The sequence below is a fragment of the Carassius carassius genome, chromosome 15 (genome assembly GCF_963082965.1).
Source record: "Carassius carassius chromosome 15, fCarCar2.1, whole genome shotgun sequence".
NCBI classification, from domain to species: Eukaryota; Metazoa; Chordata; class Actinopteri; order Cypriniformes; family Cyprinidae; genus Carassius; species Carassius carassius.
Genome location: NC_081769.1, coordinates 22,510,720 through 22,525,594, shown reverse-complemented (window position 1 = coordinate 22,525,594; position 14,875 = coordinate 22,510,720). Strand labels below are relative to the sequence as shown.

General features: G+C 35.2%; 2 protein-coding genes across 2 annotated transcripts in view; one reads left to right on the top strand and one right to left on the bottom strand.

Moving 5' to 3' along the window:
- The window catches only part of pear1 (platelet endothelial aggregation receptor 1), a 37,724-nt gene extending 32,144 nt beyond the window's left edge, over positions 1–5,580 (bottom strand). Inside the window, exon 1 of the mRNA XM_059568028.1 lies at positions 5,361–5,580. The gene's annotated coding sequence lies outside the window, so the exon portion shown is untranslated. The remainder of the gene's footprint in view (positions 1–5,360) is intronic.
- Positions 5,581–9,389: 3,809 nt separating this feature from the next.
- pdia7 (protein disulfide isomerase family A, member 7) lies at positions 9,390–14,384 on the top strand. Its single transcript, XM_059568027.1, has 13 exons — positions 9,390–9,656; positions 10,029–10,107; positions 10,234–10,351; positions 10,754–10,861; positions 11,038–11,167; positions 11,475–11,588; positions 11,720–11,845; positions 11,920–12,102; positions 12,221–12,329; positions 12,452–12,580; positions 13,145–13,224; positions 13,336–13,393; positions 13,512–14,384. The coding sequence occupies exons 1-13, from the start codon at positions 9,514–9,516 to the stop codon at positions 13,599–13,601; spliced, it is 1,467 nt and encodes a 488-aa protein (XP_059424010.1). The 5' UTR covers positions 9,390–9,513; the 3' UTR covers positions 13,602–14,384.
- The last annotated feature ends 491 nt before the right edge of the window (positions 14,385–14,875 follow it).

Below are 14,875 nucleotides of genomic sequence, written 5' to 3'. Positions count from 1 at the left end.
TCAACAAACATGTCTGTGATTGACTACGTTGCTCACCTCTGCTAAAATCATATGACGCCCTCCAAAGCAAAAGGGCAGATACACTGGATTGTTTGCCAAATCTATTTCGTTATGCTATTATTACGAAGAAACCAGATCCTAGACGAGGGGTTATGGGCAGCTTTTCCATCTAAAACAGTGGTCTCAATTCCTGGAGGGCCACAGCTCTGCAGAGTTTAGCTCCAACCTGCTCCAAATCACACCTGCTTGGAAGTTTCTAGTAATCCTGAAGACCTCGATTAGCTGGATCAGGTGTGTTTGATTAGGGTTGGAGCAAAACTGTGCATATATACAAAAAAAACTAATTCCATACTTTTCCATACAGGAACCCTGTTCCAATATAAGCCTAGATAGATTAATAAATATAATAAAAAAAATAGCAGTGATATGGTCAGTCTAACAATATAATCAGTTTAGTCTTTTAGACGAAACAAGCAGTCCACACAGAGTAAAATGTTTTCCTTCACTATTCAAGTTTATTTAATTATGTACAATATATTTCATTCATTTAATTACATTTAGCTATGTTGACAGCTGCTCAGACGGTCCTCATCATCTCCACGCGGGAGGCATCATATATCACCAGTATCACTGAAGTCCTCTCACTGTGTTTCGAGCAACACTTATTTTGTGTAATGAAAAGGATATTTGGGATTGCGTGTATTGTACCAACACAATTTAAATCTGTTGTGATATTAGTACTAAGAGTTTTGAAAATTGACCAATTGCTTGTGAAAACTGTGCAGAAGTAATAAAAATAACTGTAAGGAACTTTTCATAAGTGTGCTTTTTTCCCTCGTCTGTGGAGTTTTATTGTACGGTCTGGGCAGTACTGGATGTCCTGGGTATAGTAAAGCTGTCCCACACAGGAATTTACCTTAAGAGGCCCATTTATTCATGAGACAGAATAACAAACATTTGGATCAGAATGATGTGGCCGCTACACCGGTGCAGACAGATGGAGGAACTTCAGCAGGTTGCACTGCTGATAAAGCTAATGCATATGAATTCATGTCCATATTTTGACATTTTTATTTATTCAGATTTTTTTTCCCCAATTTTATTTATAACATTTTCAGAGATTTGGATCAGGCATGGATCTATCCAAGCGAGGGTGACATACAACACCGAGCCTCCCCTAAGTGCAAAGAGGAGTGCAGCACTCAGAAAAAGCATTAGGACTGAATCCAGGTGCATGATGAAACCAAAGCCTTCATAGTTCTCCAGCAAAATATCTTTGCAAAGCAACACTAAAATATTTTTTGCCAGCTTCAAGATCTGCTGTTTCTCTTATAGCTTTTGATAAAATGTGTGCATGGAAATAATGCTGAGATAAGGTTTGAAAGAGAGAATTCAGGCATTTGGTACCACACAACATCACCCATTTGCCATCATTTATCTCCCCAGAGGAAGTCCATTCGCTGCCAGTACATTCCTCCTAAAGCTTTCTGATTTACTCAACTGGCCATCGCCGCAGAGCCCGTCTGGAGCGTGAGGAAGAAGCCTTCTCCTTATTAAAACCGTCTTTTTACAGCTAAAAGAAATAACCAGATGTTTTTGAATCTGAGCATTTGAAAGTAAAGAGGTTTTCACCAGAGAAAAAGAAACGCATCGCTCTCTGTCTGCCCTGAAGGTGACTCTATGGAAATGCTTCTAGATTCTCCTCCTCCTCTCACTCCTGTCACAACAAAGACAATATTTTAACCCAAATCCAGGGGTTTCTTAAATGTTAAACAGTCCCTTGCCATACTGACGAAAACTCTGAATGGGATTTAAACTTTAAAGGTTAGTCATTTTTAAAGTTTTCTACAGTTTATTTTGAAAGGCACTTATGCTCACCAAAGCTGCATTTAGTTGATCAAAAATACGGTAAGGACAGAAATATTGTGAAATATTATTTCAACCTGCAATAATTTTTTTCTATTTAGTATATTGTAAAATGTAGTTCATTCCTATGATGACTAAAGCTGAATTTTCATCAGCCATCACTTGTCTTTAGCGTCACATGATCCTCAGAAATCATTCTAACATGCTGCATTTCTTATTTCTTATCAGTGTTGTGCTACTTAATATTTATGTGGGGACTGTGATACATATTTTTAAATGTTTTTTTTTAAGAATAGAGAGTTCAAAAGAACAGTATTTATTTGAAATCTTTTGTCTTTACTATCACTTGATAAATTGAATGTATTATTAAAAAAATGTTCTGACTCCAAACTTTACGGCATACTTTTTACTACGCGATTAATTTATTCTGCAAGCATAATATTTTTTGACAAATAGGTTAGAAAACACCATTTATCTGAACTAGAAATCTTTATAAATGGCTTACTATCACTTTTTAACAGTTTATTGCGTCCTCACTTAAAGTATTTATTTCTTAAAAAATCATACTGACCTCAAACTTTTGAAAAGTAGTGCGGGTTATTAAGATATTTATATATCTTAACAAATTGGCAGATTTTAAATGCATTTAAAGACTATGAACCTGATATGTGTCGTATTGGTCATATATCTTCAACAACAAGGCAGAAAAAACAGGATAAGAGTGAGAAGGAGACAGAAAAATAGGGCAGATATTTGCCAGATGCTGGTCTCAGGATGTCCTGGGCACAAGAGAAGACACAGAGAGAGTAACAGAGGAAACACAGGGGCAATTTCCTGTCCTGCCAACAAAATCTGAATCCAAATGAAATGATTTTTTTCCAATGCAAATCTTTCTTCCATTTGCATTGAATGTGCTTGTGCTTGAGGATCCATAACTTATAATTGTCTGTAAGATAAATAAAAAAATCGGAGTCCTCGCGTCTCTACTGTATCCTCCTCTCATTCTGAAGAACACCAGGGAATTTACCAGAAACAAACAAAAGGAAACATCTTGAGAGAAAAGACAGGTCTGTCATCCAGTGACCATTTCCCTTTGGTAGGCACCACTGCAAACTCACAATTCACATTCAAAAGTCAAATTTCTGTGTGTCTCCCACATACACATAAAAGACCATTTGTCCTGAACCCATATTTTACCACAATAAATTTTCTGATTGGATCTCATGGGACAAAAGCACAGTGCCAGTATGCCTTTTCCATAATACTTAAGCAAAGGGAAAAGATGAGGAGGGTTATTATTTTCCCTCTGTCGTCTACCTGATTTAAAATACAACCCTGAGACAGCAGGAGGACAGCGGTAGAATCAATGAGTTCAAATGTCAATTCCAAACATGAAGGACTGGATTTTTACACAGCAAAGCCTTTGTTTTGACTGAAGGGAATGACAGATATAACTGTGGTAAATCATAGCCCTTTTCTGCATGACAAAAATCACAAAACGAGCTTTACTGCCAGCTGTCATGATCATTTTTCAAGAGTTCTCCACTTAAACACTTGTATGAGATTTACAAACACAACAATCTTTCTATATTTCACCCTAGATGGGTTGCTTGTTTTTTCTTCCGTGCAAGACAACATCAGAGCCACTTTCCCCTCTCCTAATGACTTCCAGCTCTGCGGCTGTGCTTCAATTCTCTCCAAGACAGACCGACTTTCAGATCAGAGATCCTCTCAATGACTCTACAACTCTGAAAATGAACAGGGATGTGCAAACAAAAGCAAACAAAAAATGTAAAAATTATTGAACAAAAATGCAGAAAAGTCCAGCAGTGGACGAATAAAGAAATGGGAACAGCTTTAGGCAGAAGCCCACAGATCCAAAGCCCTCTTTAGGCCTCTGCCTGCAAAAAGCATGAGTTAGAGAGGCTTATGTAAGCACGTGGTGGAAATATTACCCACCGTCTTCATCTGTTAACACAACACCCCCATCTCATCACTACTGACCCCTCTATGTACTTTTCTCTGTACTATTTTGTTTCGCCCTGAACTCGTATAAAGTCCATTTTTGACATGTAGAAGGTTACGGCTAAGAACTTAAAAACACATAAAAAGACAGTTTAAAGATTTACAAAACTTAAAATCAGATATCAAATTCTCTCTCTCTGTCTCTCTTTATGTTTACATATAAATTGCTTTACAGAAAACAATTCCAGTTTAATAGCTGCTAATTTACAATTAATTTCATGACATAAATTATCTCAGAACACAAACAGCTGTGAACTACTGAACCAAGACCCCCTGGCGAAATCCAAAGAATTTCAGTTAAAGAGTCTGTGCCAACCTAGTGCTCATGACCCAACAAAGAAATCATATCCACAGCATATGTTTTTTATGAGGACCTCAGTATGCTGCTGTCAAGGTGAAACGTTTCTCCTGTGGAAATCAATTAGAGTCTCTGCTCTCCAGATGTGGAACCACTGGCAGGTACAAGTAATTTTTTTTCTGAACTCCTATTCATAAGTCTGACCTGTTTTAGTGGATATTGTGGTCTGGAATAAAAAAAGAAGGAAAAACAGGTAGTGGACTCATTTTAATGGTTTGGAATCATCTAGAAACAAGGTCAAGATCAGTATCTCCTGGATCTAATCTGGTTTTGGCCAGTTGTGGTTTTGCAGGGCTGGGGTTTGTTTGTATCTGCAAGTCCTTGACACTCTAGAATGTTGTAGGAAAGAAATATCCAAATGGCATGCAATGTTAAAAATCTGTTAGATCAACAATAAGTGAACAAAAAACATTGGCAGGGCCTCCAATATGACTCACTAAAAGATAAAATGTGTGTGTCATTCCCCCATTCTCCATCAAATAACACAGCCGTGACTCAGATATTTATATTATGACAGGCATCACATACAAAAAACATTAAACATAGAATACTGTATGCTGTTAGTTATGCAAATTATAAAAAAATACATTTTGATGGAAATAACATATACGATGGATAAAGCAGCACCTGCTTCAGATGCTTCACATCTGTGTCTGATTTGCTCAGTCAAAAGTCAATGCACATCTATGTTTCAGCAGCCGAACTGCACCTTCATTTTAAAGGAAATCCTAATTATAAGTACTAATTATGTGTGCTAATAATATGTAGCAATAAATGTTTATTATGTTTTGAAGTGTACATTTACATTAAACACTATTCATTATACAAACTGGTTTGAACGATATGGTTTCTTTGAAAATGTTATTAAATTTGAGAGTGAACCCTAAGAAAAAACAATCACACAATCTCATCAAAAACCAGACTTCAAGAAGTAGGTCAGGACAGAAGATGGAAACTTCAACAGAAAAAAACTTCAGGACAAAGATGTGAAGAAAAGTTTCGATAAATACGAAAACTGAGCACAATCAAGAAATCAATAATGTCATTTGCGGTGTGAAAAGTCTTAAATGTTGTATTTTAGTTGTATTGTGAGTAGCATAAACTTTCTTACCTCACTGGTAAAGTGGCATTGAACTTTACTGAGCGAAGTTCTGGAGTGCTCCGTCCCGAGGACAATCAAGATACTCTTACAGATGTACGTCCTTTTGTAAACTTCTTTGGAAGCTGTATCCTGCTTTCAAAGTGATCGCTAACCCGGTGTGTGCTAAATCCCTATCTGCAGGCTATCTGTGCGCGACAGTGACAGAACCTCAAGACAATCGAGGTGCGTGTGCGCGACGAGTGGGCACGCGCTTACGCCTACTCGATTCTCTCCCTCCCACTGTTTAGTTTTTCTAAGTATAGTTTAGTGTATAAATATAGTACAGTTTGGCATAAAACTGTCATTACAAAACATAATACAATACAATCTTAAATGGATGGCTTAAATAGACGTATGTTTATTGACATTTCCATACACTACATATTCATAAGTGTATATACGTAAGTGTTAACCCTCAAGTTCTACTGAGATTTACTTACTGTTGTACGCTTGGGATTCCAGAGACCCCAGTGTTGTGCTAAAATAATGGGAATAACTACGAAATGAACCTAATAATATTTTGTCTTTCAAGCTGTTTTATATTTCTTGTACGTTTCATAAAACTAAGTTGACAAATTTTATTCAAATATTATATTTTTTTCCTATAATTGTACCAGAAATCATTAGGAGAAATGTGACTAAAGAGTCAAACATTATAAAACAAAGAAAAAGTTTTTATTTATGTTATTATACAGTCGTTAATTAATCCCTCATTACATAATGCCATTGCAGTAAGCACATATTAAAGGAATTTAAACATCATTGTTTCAGATTTAGGTTTGGAAACACAATGATTGTCTGTTTTAGGATGGTCTGGAAAGTTAAATAAAGGATTTGATTAAAATGGGGGAGTATAATGTAAAATTCAGGATCTGGGACATCAAAGCAACCCTCTTTCTAAATTACCATTCGAACGTCTGTTTAAAAATAGCTGGCCAAAAGAAGGCTTCAACAACTATGATTGGTAAGCCATTGCACTGAAGGGTCCGTGAGAATGGTTTCCTGCTGGCTTTAATGATAAGTGATGCTACAGGATACATTTCCCCTCCATGCATTGTATTAACAGATAACACACTATAATTTAGGAAATAATCTAGAATGAAGGAAAACAGGGTTTCCGTTTCAATAAAACACTCAGCAAAAGATAGGCTGAGTCAGTTTTGGCATTAGCTTATCATCTGAAGACAGGAAGTTCACGTACACATTGTACTGTAGGTCTTGAAATCCCCCAGGTGATGTTACTTTGTGTATCTTTAAATAAGTGCATACAAATATTTTTGCATTTCTAAATTGTATGATACATCCCAAATATATTGAAATGCAACTCATTTTGTTAATTTTTTACTTTTTATGGAAAGTACAATATTATACATTATTAATGTGTTACATTAATTTTGTTACATTAACATTACTTTTTCCCATCTGGGCTGGGCTTGTTTAATTGTTTTAAATATAAAAACTTATATTTTTTGGCAAATAAAAAAATCCCTTTTACACCAAATGTGAAATTAATAAGCCTCAGGGTGAAGAAAATGTAAATTCACGTCTGTACAGTAGAGGGCGCAGCCATTCTGGATTGCATGAAAGAAAGAAAGAAAGAAAGAAAGAAAGAAAGAAAGAAAGAAAGAAAGAAATGTTATATTTATCTAAAATCATTTTTGCTTATCAGTATGGTTGAATTAGAAAATCGAAGGTCAGCATCAAAGACATTGGCTAATAAAATAGGATTAAATACATAAAGGATATTTGTCTTATTTAATTATTGCAAGTTTGCTTCATATTCCAAGTTTGCATTTCAAAGTTTTTATCAATTTGAAGAAATACTAAATCTGTGCAAGTGAGATAAGAAAATGCATGATGACATTTAGTCTAGAACTAGGCCTACAGTAACCATCATGTTTACATATTACACACAATGCCTCTACACTTACACCCGATTTCTCTCAATATATGGACAGGAGAGCTGTCAGTCAAAAGTGTGGTTTATTTATTTGAAAAAGTAACTAGAATATTTTCTTGTAAATTTAAAAATAATGTGTTACTTTACTAGCTACTTGAAAAAAGTAATCTGATTATGTTACTTAAATGCCTGTCCCTCTACACTGGCGATATGAGCATGTCATTGAATCACTCACTCAGTCATCTCATTCAAAACAGATACTTGAGAATATTACTAGTCTAAAATGACTTATTCAGTAGTAGGCTATTTTTTGTTACAAATTTTTTTTGTTAAATTTTTTTTGTTACAAATTATTTTTTGTTTCACTGCTGAATATCAAATGTCTGTTTAAGAGCTTATCTTATAAAAATTGTACTGTTGCTATTGTGATATTTCTTAAATATTATTATATTATATATATTTGTCTGATTTTGTGTGTCCAGTCTGAAAATGTCGAAAAAGCAACCTCTTGCCAGGCCAAAGCCTTTTTTTTTTTTTTTTTGACATATTTATAGAACATTAACAAAAAAGGCATTCGTAGTTTCAGATTTACAAACAAACCTGAGCGTACATACAGATATTACATCACAATATACATATTCTCATCAGCAGGCAACTAAAAATTGAAGCCAAGGTGGAAAATAAAAAAATCAAAGTCTTCCAATAAGGAGTACAAATACATTGCTTTAGGACTTTTCATCCTTCTCACGGTCTCCAAATATACTTTAAATTCCTCCTTAAAAACCACTAATTTTGGAGGGATTTTGAAAAATTTACATTTGTGTATATAAAATTTCAACAAAAGCAACACATTATTAATTACATAAGATACCATTTTATCCTTTATTAATAGCCCAAATTTAATAAATTCCCATGACAGTATCAACCTTACAGGTATTCTTTGTTGCATCCATCTCAATGCATCATTCCAAAATTTGTTTACCAAACTGCACTGAAAAAACAAGTGTTCAACCGTTTCTATCTCTACCTTACATATTTGACATAAATTTGAATCCCCAACATTAAATCTCATTCTTAAAAATTCTTTTGTTGGATATATATGATTCAGAATTTTAAAGTGCACCTCTTTACATTTAGGATTAACAGGAAATGAAAGAAAATTGGTCCTAATTTTACACACTTCTTTCTTCTCATAATGACGGAAAATATAATTCCTTAATACCGGTCCTGGGAAACATTGATGTACTAAACAGTCTCTTAAGAATTTGTTTGAACATTTTCTGTCAACAAAGCTTACATTTTCTATGATAAGTTCTTGTAGTTTAGGTATTATCCTTGAATATTTCAGATGTTCACTTACTAATTTAAGCATCTGTAATGGAATATTCTTGATAATTTTTTCATACATTTTATATTGTATTTACCACAAAAAGCAACATGGCTTTTTGTTTTTTGTTTTTCATTCACAGTTATACATCTGTTGTTCCAGATTGACATATTATTAGGGCTAAAGATATGCTTGAAAATCAATTTCCAGTATAATAATACTTGTTGATGGAAAGCAGAAAGTTTTACAGGGAGTTTGGAAAGTTTCAAAGTCACATTGCAGCAGAAAACTTATGCCACCGCTTTTATTGAATACGATAGTAGGAATCTCAAACCAGAAAGAGGACTTATCATTAATGAAAGACTGCAACCATCTAAGTTTAATGACCCCATTCATAATATCAAAGTCAATCGTTTTAAGACCTCCTTTTTCATAATCTTTAATCATATCACTTTTACGTATATAATGACTTTTCATTTTCCATATAAAATCAAAGTTTAATTTGTTAACTGCCTTTAGGCCAAAGCCTTTTCGAAGTTTCTTTACAGTCTATGGTCTGTATATATAATGGTGACACCTAGTGCTAATATAAATCACTGCATACCTTCCACTCCTTTTGACTTATGGTCTTTAAACACTTGATTGATTTCATAAACTAGTCGTGTCTAAAAGATTAAATGATTAGAGCGTAATAAACCGCATGTGCGTGCGCACCATCACGTTATACCAAATAGAGGCCTTGTACTGTACCAGTGGACTGAATTTATCAAACGCGCTCTGCCAAAAGAACGGTGCTTTTGTGGACCTTCAGGCGATCCATACATACATCTGCAACTCGCACAGAGGGGCCAAGTTCAACATTCACGCGTCTCTAGTCTCCGCTGGCACGAGTCAAAATGCGTTTGCCTCGGTTTATCATCTTTCTGGTGCTGACTGTGTGGTGTGCGGAGGGCAGCGATGTGCTCGAGCTCGGAGACTCTGACTTTGACCGAAACGCAGCCATGCATGAGACTCTGCTGGTGGAGTTCTTCGCACCTTGGTATGTCCCAGATAAGATCATGTATTTGTTATTATTGCATAAAAGTATAATTCCACCTGAAGCCAGGTTGTATTATGGTTGTAATTAACTATTTGTAAAGCGACCAGAGCGAGAGTTGGGTTTTTCATGTTTATATCTGGACTATGTGGAGAATGACAATGGTTTTTAACATCTAAATCATGATGCATAGAGGTGCATGAACCTAAATTATGACGCAATTCACAATATCACAATTCTCTCATTTAAACAATAACATTTGGGATTTTCTCCATAAGATCTATATCTGAAGCTGAAACGATCTAGCTGCCATTGCAGTTAAATTATACAATGCCTTTATGTATCATTAATATCCCTGGTATGATGTTACCACAGGTGTGGTCATTGTCAGCAGCTTGCTCCAGAATATGAGGCTGCTGCCACAAAGCTGAAAGGGACACTGCCTCTGGCAAAGGTGAGGATTGATGGACACACCAGTTCTTATTACCCAGCAGCACAGATCTTTAGCCTCCCTTATGTTAAGCAGGTGTCTCAATCTGCAAGAGTATGAATGTGTCTCTCTTTCCTGATGTTTGATCAGGTTGACTGCACCGTGAACTCCGAGACGTGTGAGCGTTTTGGAGTGAATGGGTATCCCACCCTTAAAATCTTCCGCAATGGAGAGGAAGCTGGATCTTATGATGGCCCCAGAACAGCAGGTTGATATTTTGTCTCCATACATACTGTACTGTTCAAAAAACAAATACCTCATAACAAACAATAATTTATTTCTGTAAGGGCAAAGCTGAATTTTCAGCAGCCATTAGTCCAATATTCAGTTTCACACAATCCTGAAGAAATTATTTTTATTTGCTGATATGGTGCTCAAGAAACTAGTTAAATTTTTCTGCTTGATGGTTACTTTTTTCAGGATTCTTTGAATCCTGTACCATCATGCATCAGTCTTTCCTCAAACTTTTGATCAATTTAAATTAATTAATTTCTCGTAAAAAATCAAACTGATCCCAAACCTTTCAATGGCACTGTGTTTTATATGTCGTTTTTTTTTTTGGCTGTAATAATTTTTTTGTCTTATGTTCGTATAACTTGATCTTAAACAGATGGCATTGTGAGCTATATGAAAAAACAAGCAGGTCCAAGTTCTGTGTCTCTGCTCAGTGAGGCGGATTTGGATTCTTTCGTCGACAGCTATGAGGCCAGTGTGGTGGGTGAGTAGAATTCGTAAAACCTGCCAAAACATCTTAAATCGCTTCTGCAGCAGAAGCTTGAAACAAATCATATTTGACTCCTGTATTCATTTTAATCTCTTTTAAAACGAAACGTGGCTTAAGTTCTCTCCTTTCAAGTTTTGTCCTCTTGTGTTTTTGTTCATGGTTTTGCTCAGGCTTTTTCTCTGGGGAGGACAGTACACAGCTTGCAGAGTTTCTCAAGGCTTCCAGTGCCCTGAGGGACAGCTATCGTTTTGCTCATTCCACTGATGTGGGAACAGGCCTGAAATACAGCGTAGATGGAGAGTATGTATGACACAGAGCATGATCAGTCAGTATATATTTGCTGTCAGAAGTAGTGCTTACTATAAAACGGTCTAAATTGATATAGGCAGAAATATTTCTCAAATATTATGTTATATGTGATAGCTGAGGTACTATAGGTGATAGCTATCCAAAGATGAACAGGTGTGAAGGTTGTGCACACATCGTATAGGTTATGAAATGTCAGTTTAAATGACTGAAAATGTTAATATTGGATATATCAAGATGAACTTTACATTTTTAAATGTCTCAAAGATTGAGCTTTTTCTTTTCTGTCTTTTTCATTCAGGTGTGTTCTGCTGTTTCGTCCCCCTCGTTTAAACAGCAAGTTTGAGGAAAATGTGGTGAAATTCACAGAATCCATTTCTTATTCCTCTCTCCGTTTATTCATCAGTGACAATGTGTATGTTTCTTTTATGCTTGTATATTTTGTGGGTGATCGGTCAAACAGTTGGAACTCCATTTAAAAATGCAAATTGATTTATAGTGATTATGATTCTTGGTCTTGTTGTTTTCTTTTCACTCTGCTTTTAGATTTGGTCTCTGTCCACATTTGACCACAGAAAATAGGGACATTCTGAGAGGAAGTGATCTGCTTACAGCATATTACAATGTAGATTACTTACGAAATCTCAAAGGCACAAACTACTGGAGGAACAGGTGAGCACCCAATCATAGGAATATCAGTATGTTTGTTCTTTTTATATCTGTACATTACTCATCGTCTCTTTCAGAATAATGAAGGTGGCGACACAGTTCCAGGATCGAGGTCTGAGTTTTGCTGTGGCAGATCGACAGGAGTTCCAGGATGAGCTTGAAGAGGAGTTTGGTTTGGGTTCGACTGAGGGAGGAGACGTTCCTCTTGTCACAATCCGGACAAGAGAGGGACACAAGTATTCTATGCAGGAAGAATTCACGTGAGTTTTATAAAACACTAGTCTCTACAAACACTGCTTTTCTGTTCACATCCAGTAAGAAATGATCAGTAGATTTGAGAAAAGGCTTTAGAAGCTCGTTCTGTGTTTGGTTCTGCAGGCGAGATGGCAAGTCCTTGGAAAGGTTCCTGGCGGATTACTTTGCTAAGAGATTGAAGCGATATGTGAAATCTGAGCCTGTTCCAGAGTCCAATGATGACTCTGTCAAGGTTAGTGGACCCACAGAGATGTTTTTTTAAATGTAATTGTATTATTATTTTTAATTATATTATAATTTTTTTTTTTTTTTTTTTTAAGTTTTCTGGTATTTATTGCGCATGTGGTTCCACAGGTTGTTGTTGCTGACACATTTGATGAGATTGTGAATGATCCAGAGAAGGATGTGTTGGTTGAATTTTATGCTCCCTGGTGCGGCCATTGCAAGAACATGGAGCCCATATACAAGGAGCTCGGAGAAAAGGTTTAACACAATGTGTATATAAAATATAAAGCATTTTTCACAGAGGCCAGGGTTTTAGAGTCAGTAGGATTTTTTTATGTTCATGAAGTAAGTCATACAGCCAAGGTATGGTAAAATGGTAAAATGAATAATAATGTGAAATATTATTACAATTTAAAATAACTTTTATATTTTAATACATTTATTCCTATGATGGCAAAGCTGAATTTCCAGCAGTCATAATTCCAGTCACAAGTGTCACATGATTTTTCAGAAATCATTCTAATATGCTGATTTGATGCTCAAGAAACATTTATTATTATCAATGTTATTGAATTATATAAATATTTTTCCAGGACTTTTTGCTGAATGGAAAGTTCAAAAGAACAGCATTAATTGGAAATATATATATACAAATATATATTACAAATGTCTCAATTCAATGCATCTTGCTGAATGAAAACGTAAAAATAATAATAATAATAAAAAAATCTCAGTGACCTCAAACAGTAGTATATGGGGAAAATAATGCCACTGTACTACCACAATGCTCATTATTTGTATTTCATTTTGTGTTCGTCTTAGCTTTCTGGTGACCCCAACATTGTAATTGCTAAAATGGATGCCACTGCTAATGATGTGCCCCCAAATTATGATGTCCAAGGGTAACAATCTGTCTCTATGTCTCGATCTATTTATAGTTCATAACAACAAATATTCTGTGACATTCATCTGTTTTTCTTCTCGATTCATCACCTGTTTTGCCTTAACTGCAGGTTTCCAACCATTTACTTTGTGCCCTCTGGACAAAAAGACCAGCCACAGCGATATGAGGTGAATATCATCTCTCTCTCTCTCTCTCTCTCTCACACACACACACACACACACACACACACACACACACACACACACTCAAATTGCTGTAATGTTACTTAAATGTTTTGTCCCACAGGGTGGTCGTGAGATTACTGACTTCATCACCTTCCTGAAGAAAGAGGCTACAAATCCGCTCATCTTAGATGAATCAAGGGATGAACTGTAAACAGGTGGAGAAATGCACAGACCCACTTCAGCCAAATATGTCACTCGCAGCTGTTCGTGACATCAATCGGGATCATCGAAGCACATAATAAAATGCATCACTTGTAAAATGTTAGTCAATACACTACTGGACACATAAGGAATGTAGTTTATAGTTAAAATACTGTTTTACATCAGTTATTCAACAATCTGCTGCCAAGTTGCCTCCGTTTTCTTTTTTTCTTTGTCTTTTATAACAAAATGCACTGCATATGTGAAATATGCTAATTTCCTGTGTCTTTATTTAAAGAGAGACTGTGTTTATAGGTCACTTATCACAAACATGTTACTGTAGGATCCTAAAGTGTTCCACTGACTGAATGCTTTTAAGTTAAGAAGTTTGTACCCCACTCCTTACTGCTGGCTTCGTTTACAAAATGTTAAAATTTGTTACTGCATTGGTACATTAGTTACACAATCTCTTCATAGTCCATTCGTATGTCACTATAGAACTTTGTTTCAAGTTTACAGGATGTGTTAGAGATTCTGTAAGCAGTTAATGACTGCAATAACAGTTTATTGAAAGAATTGGGGTACTTTACTACCTCCTAATGTCTGTCATGTCAAATCAAACATCTGAAAGGGTCTTGGATCACGTCCTCCGTCCATACATGTGAGGATGTGAGACGTTAACATCTGCTCCCAGGCTAGAAATCTTTTTTGACACTTCTTGAACTGTTTATGTCATCAAAAAGGGGAGTGTTTTGTGTTTGCAGTCATAATAAAGAAATAGACAGATAGCTGATTGTGTGTGTATTGTAGCATATTTTTGTTGTATATTTGTTGTGCGGTTCCTAACGTTGCATAGTAAGATGAGCTTTTTTTCATTTGTTTTTCAATTTTAAACAAATGTAGTTATTTAAAATAATATATAAAAATATATTAAAAAATATAATTTAATAATTTTAGAATACAGACAAATATAGATAGTCTTCAAAATGTATTCTTATTAATATTATTAAAAGTAGATTTTTTTGTTTGTTTTTACCTAAGTTTTATTCCATTAACTTTAATATTACCTTATATGGTAATTTAACCTGGTTAACAATTCCATTGTTTTTGCTGTAACATTTAATTTTTCATTAAAAAAAATAAATATATGCCAGCGCCTTACGTCTACACAAGACGTAAGGCGCTGGCATATATTTGGATATATATATATATATATATATATATATATATATATATTTATTATTTATATAATTTTGATAATATAAAATAGTATACTGTTTAACA

What these genes read in the sequence shown, in the direction of transcription:
- pdia7 (XM_059568027.1), top strand. Translation starts at nt 9,514, where the DNA reads ATGCGTTTGCCTCGGTTTATCATCTTTCTGGTGCTGACTGTGTGGTGT. An exon ending in CTATGAGGCCAGTGTGGTGG is followed by an intron (nt 10,862 to 11,037) that starts GTGAGTAGAATT and finishes GGTTTTGCTCAG; the next exon opens with GCTTTTTCTCTGGGGAGGAC. An exon ending in ACCAGCCACAGCGATATGAG is followed by an intron (nt 13,394 to 13,511) that starts GTGAATATCATC and finishes TTTGTCCCACAG; the next exon opens with GGTGGTCGTGAGATTACTGA.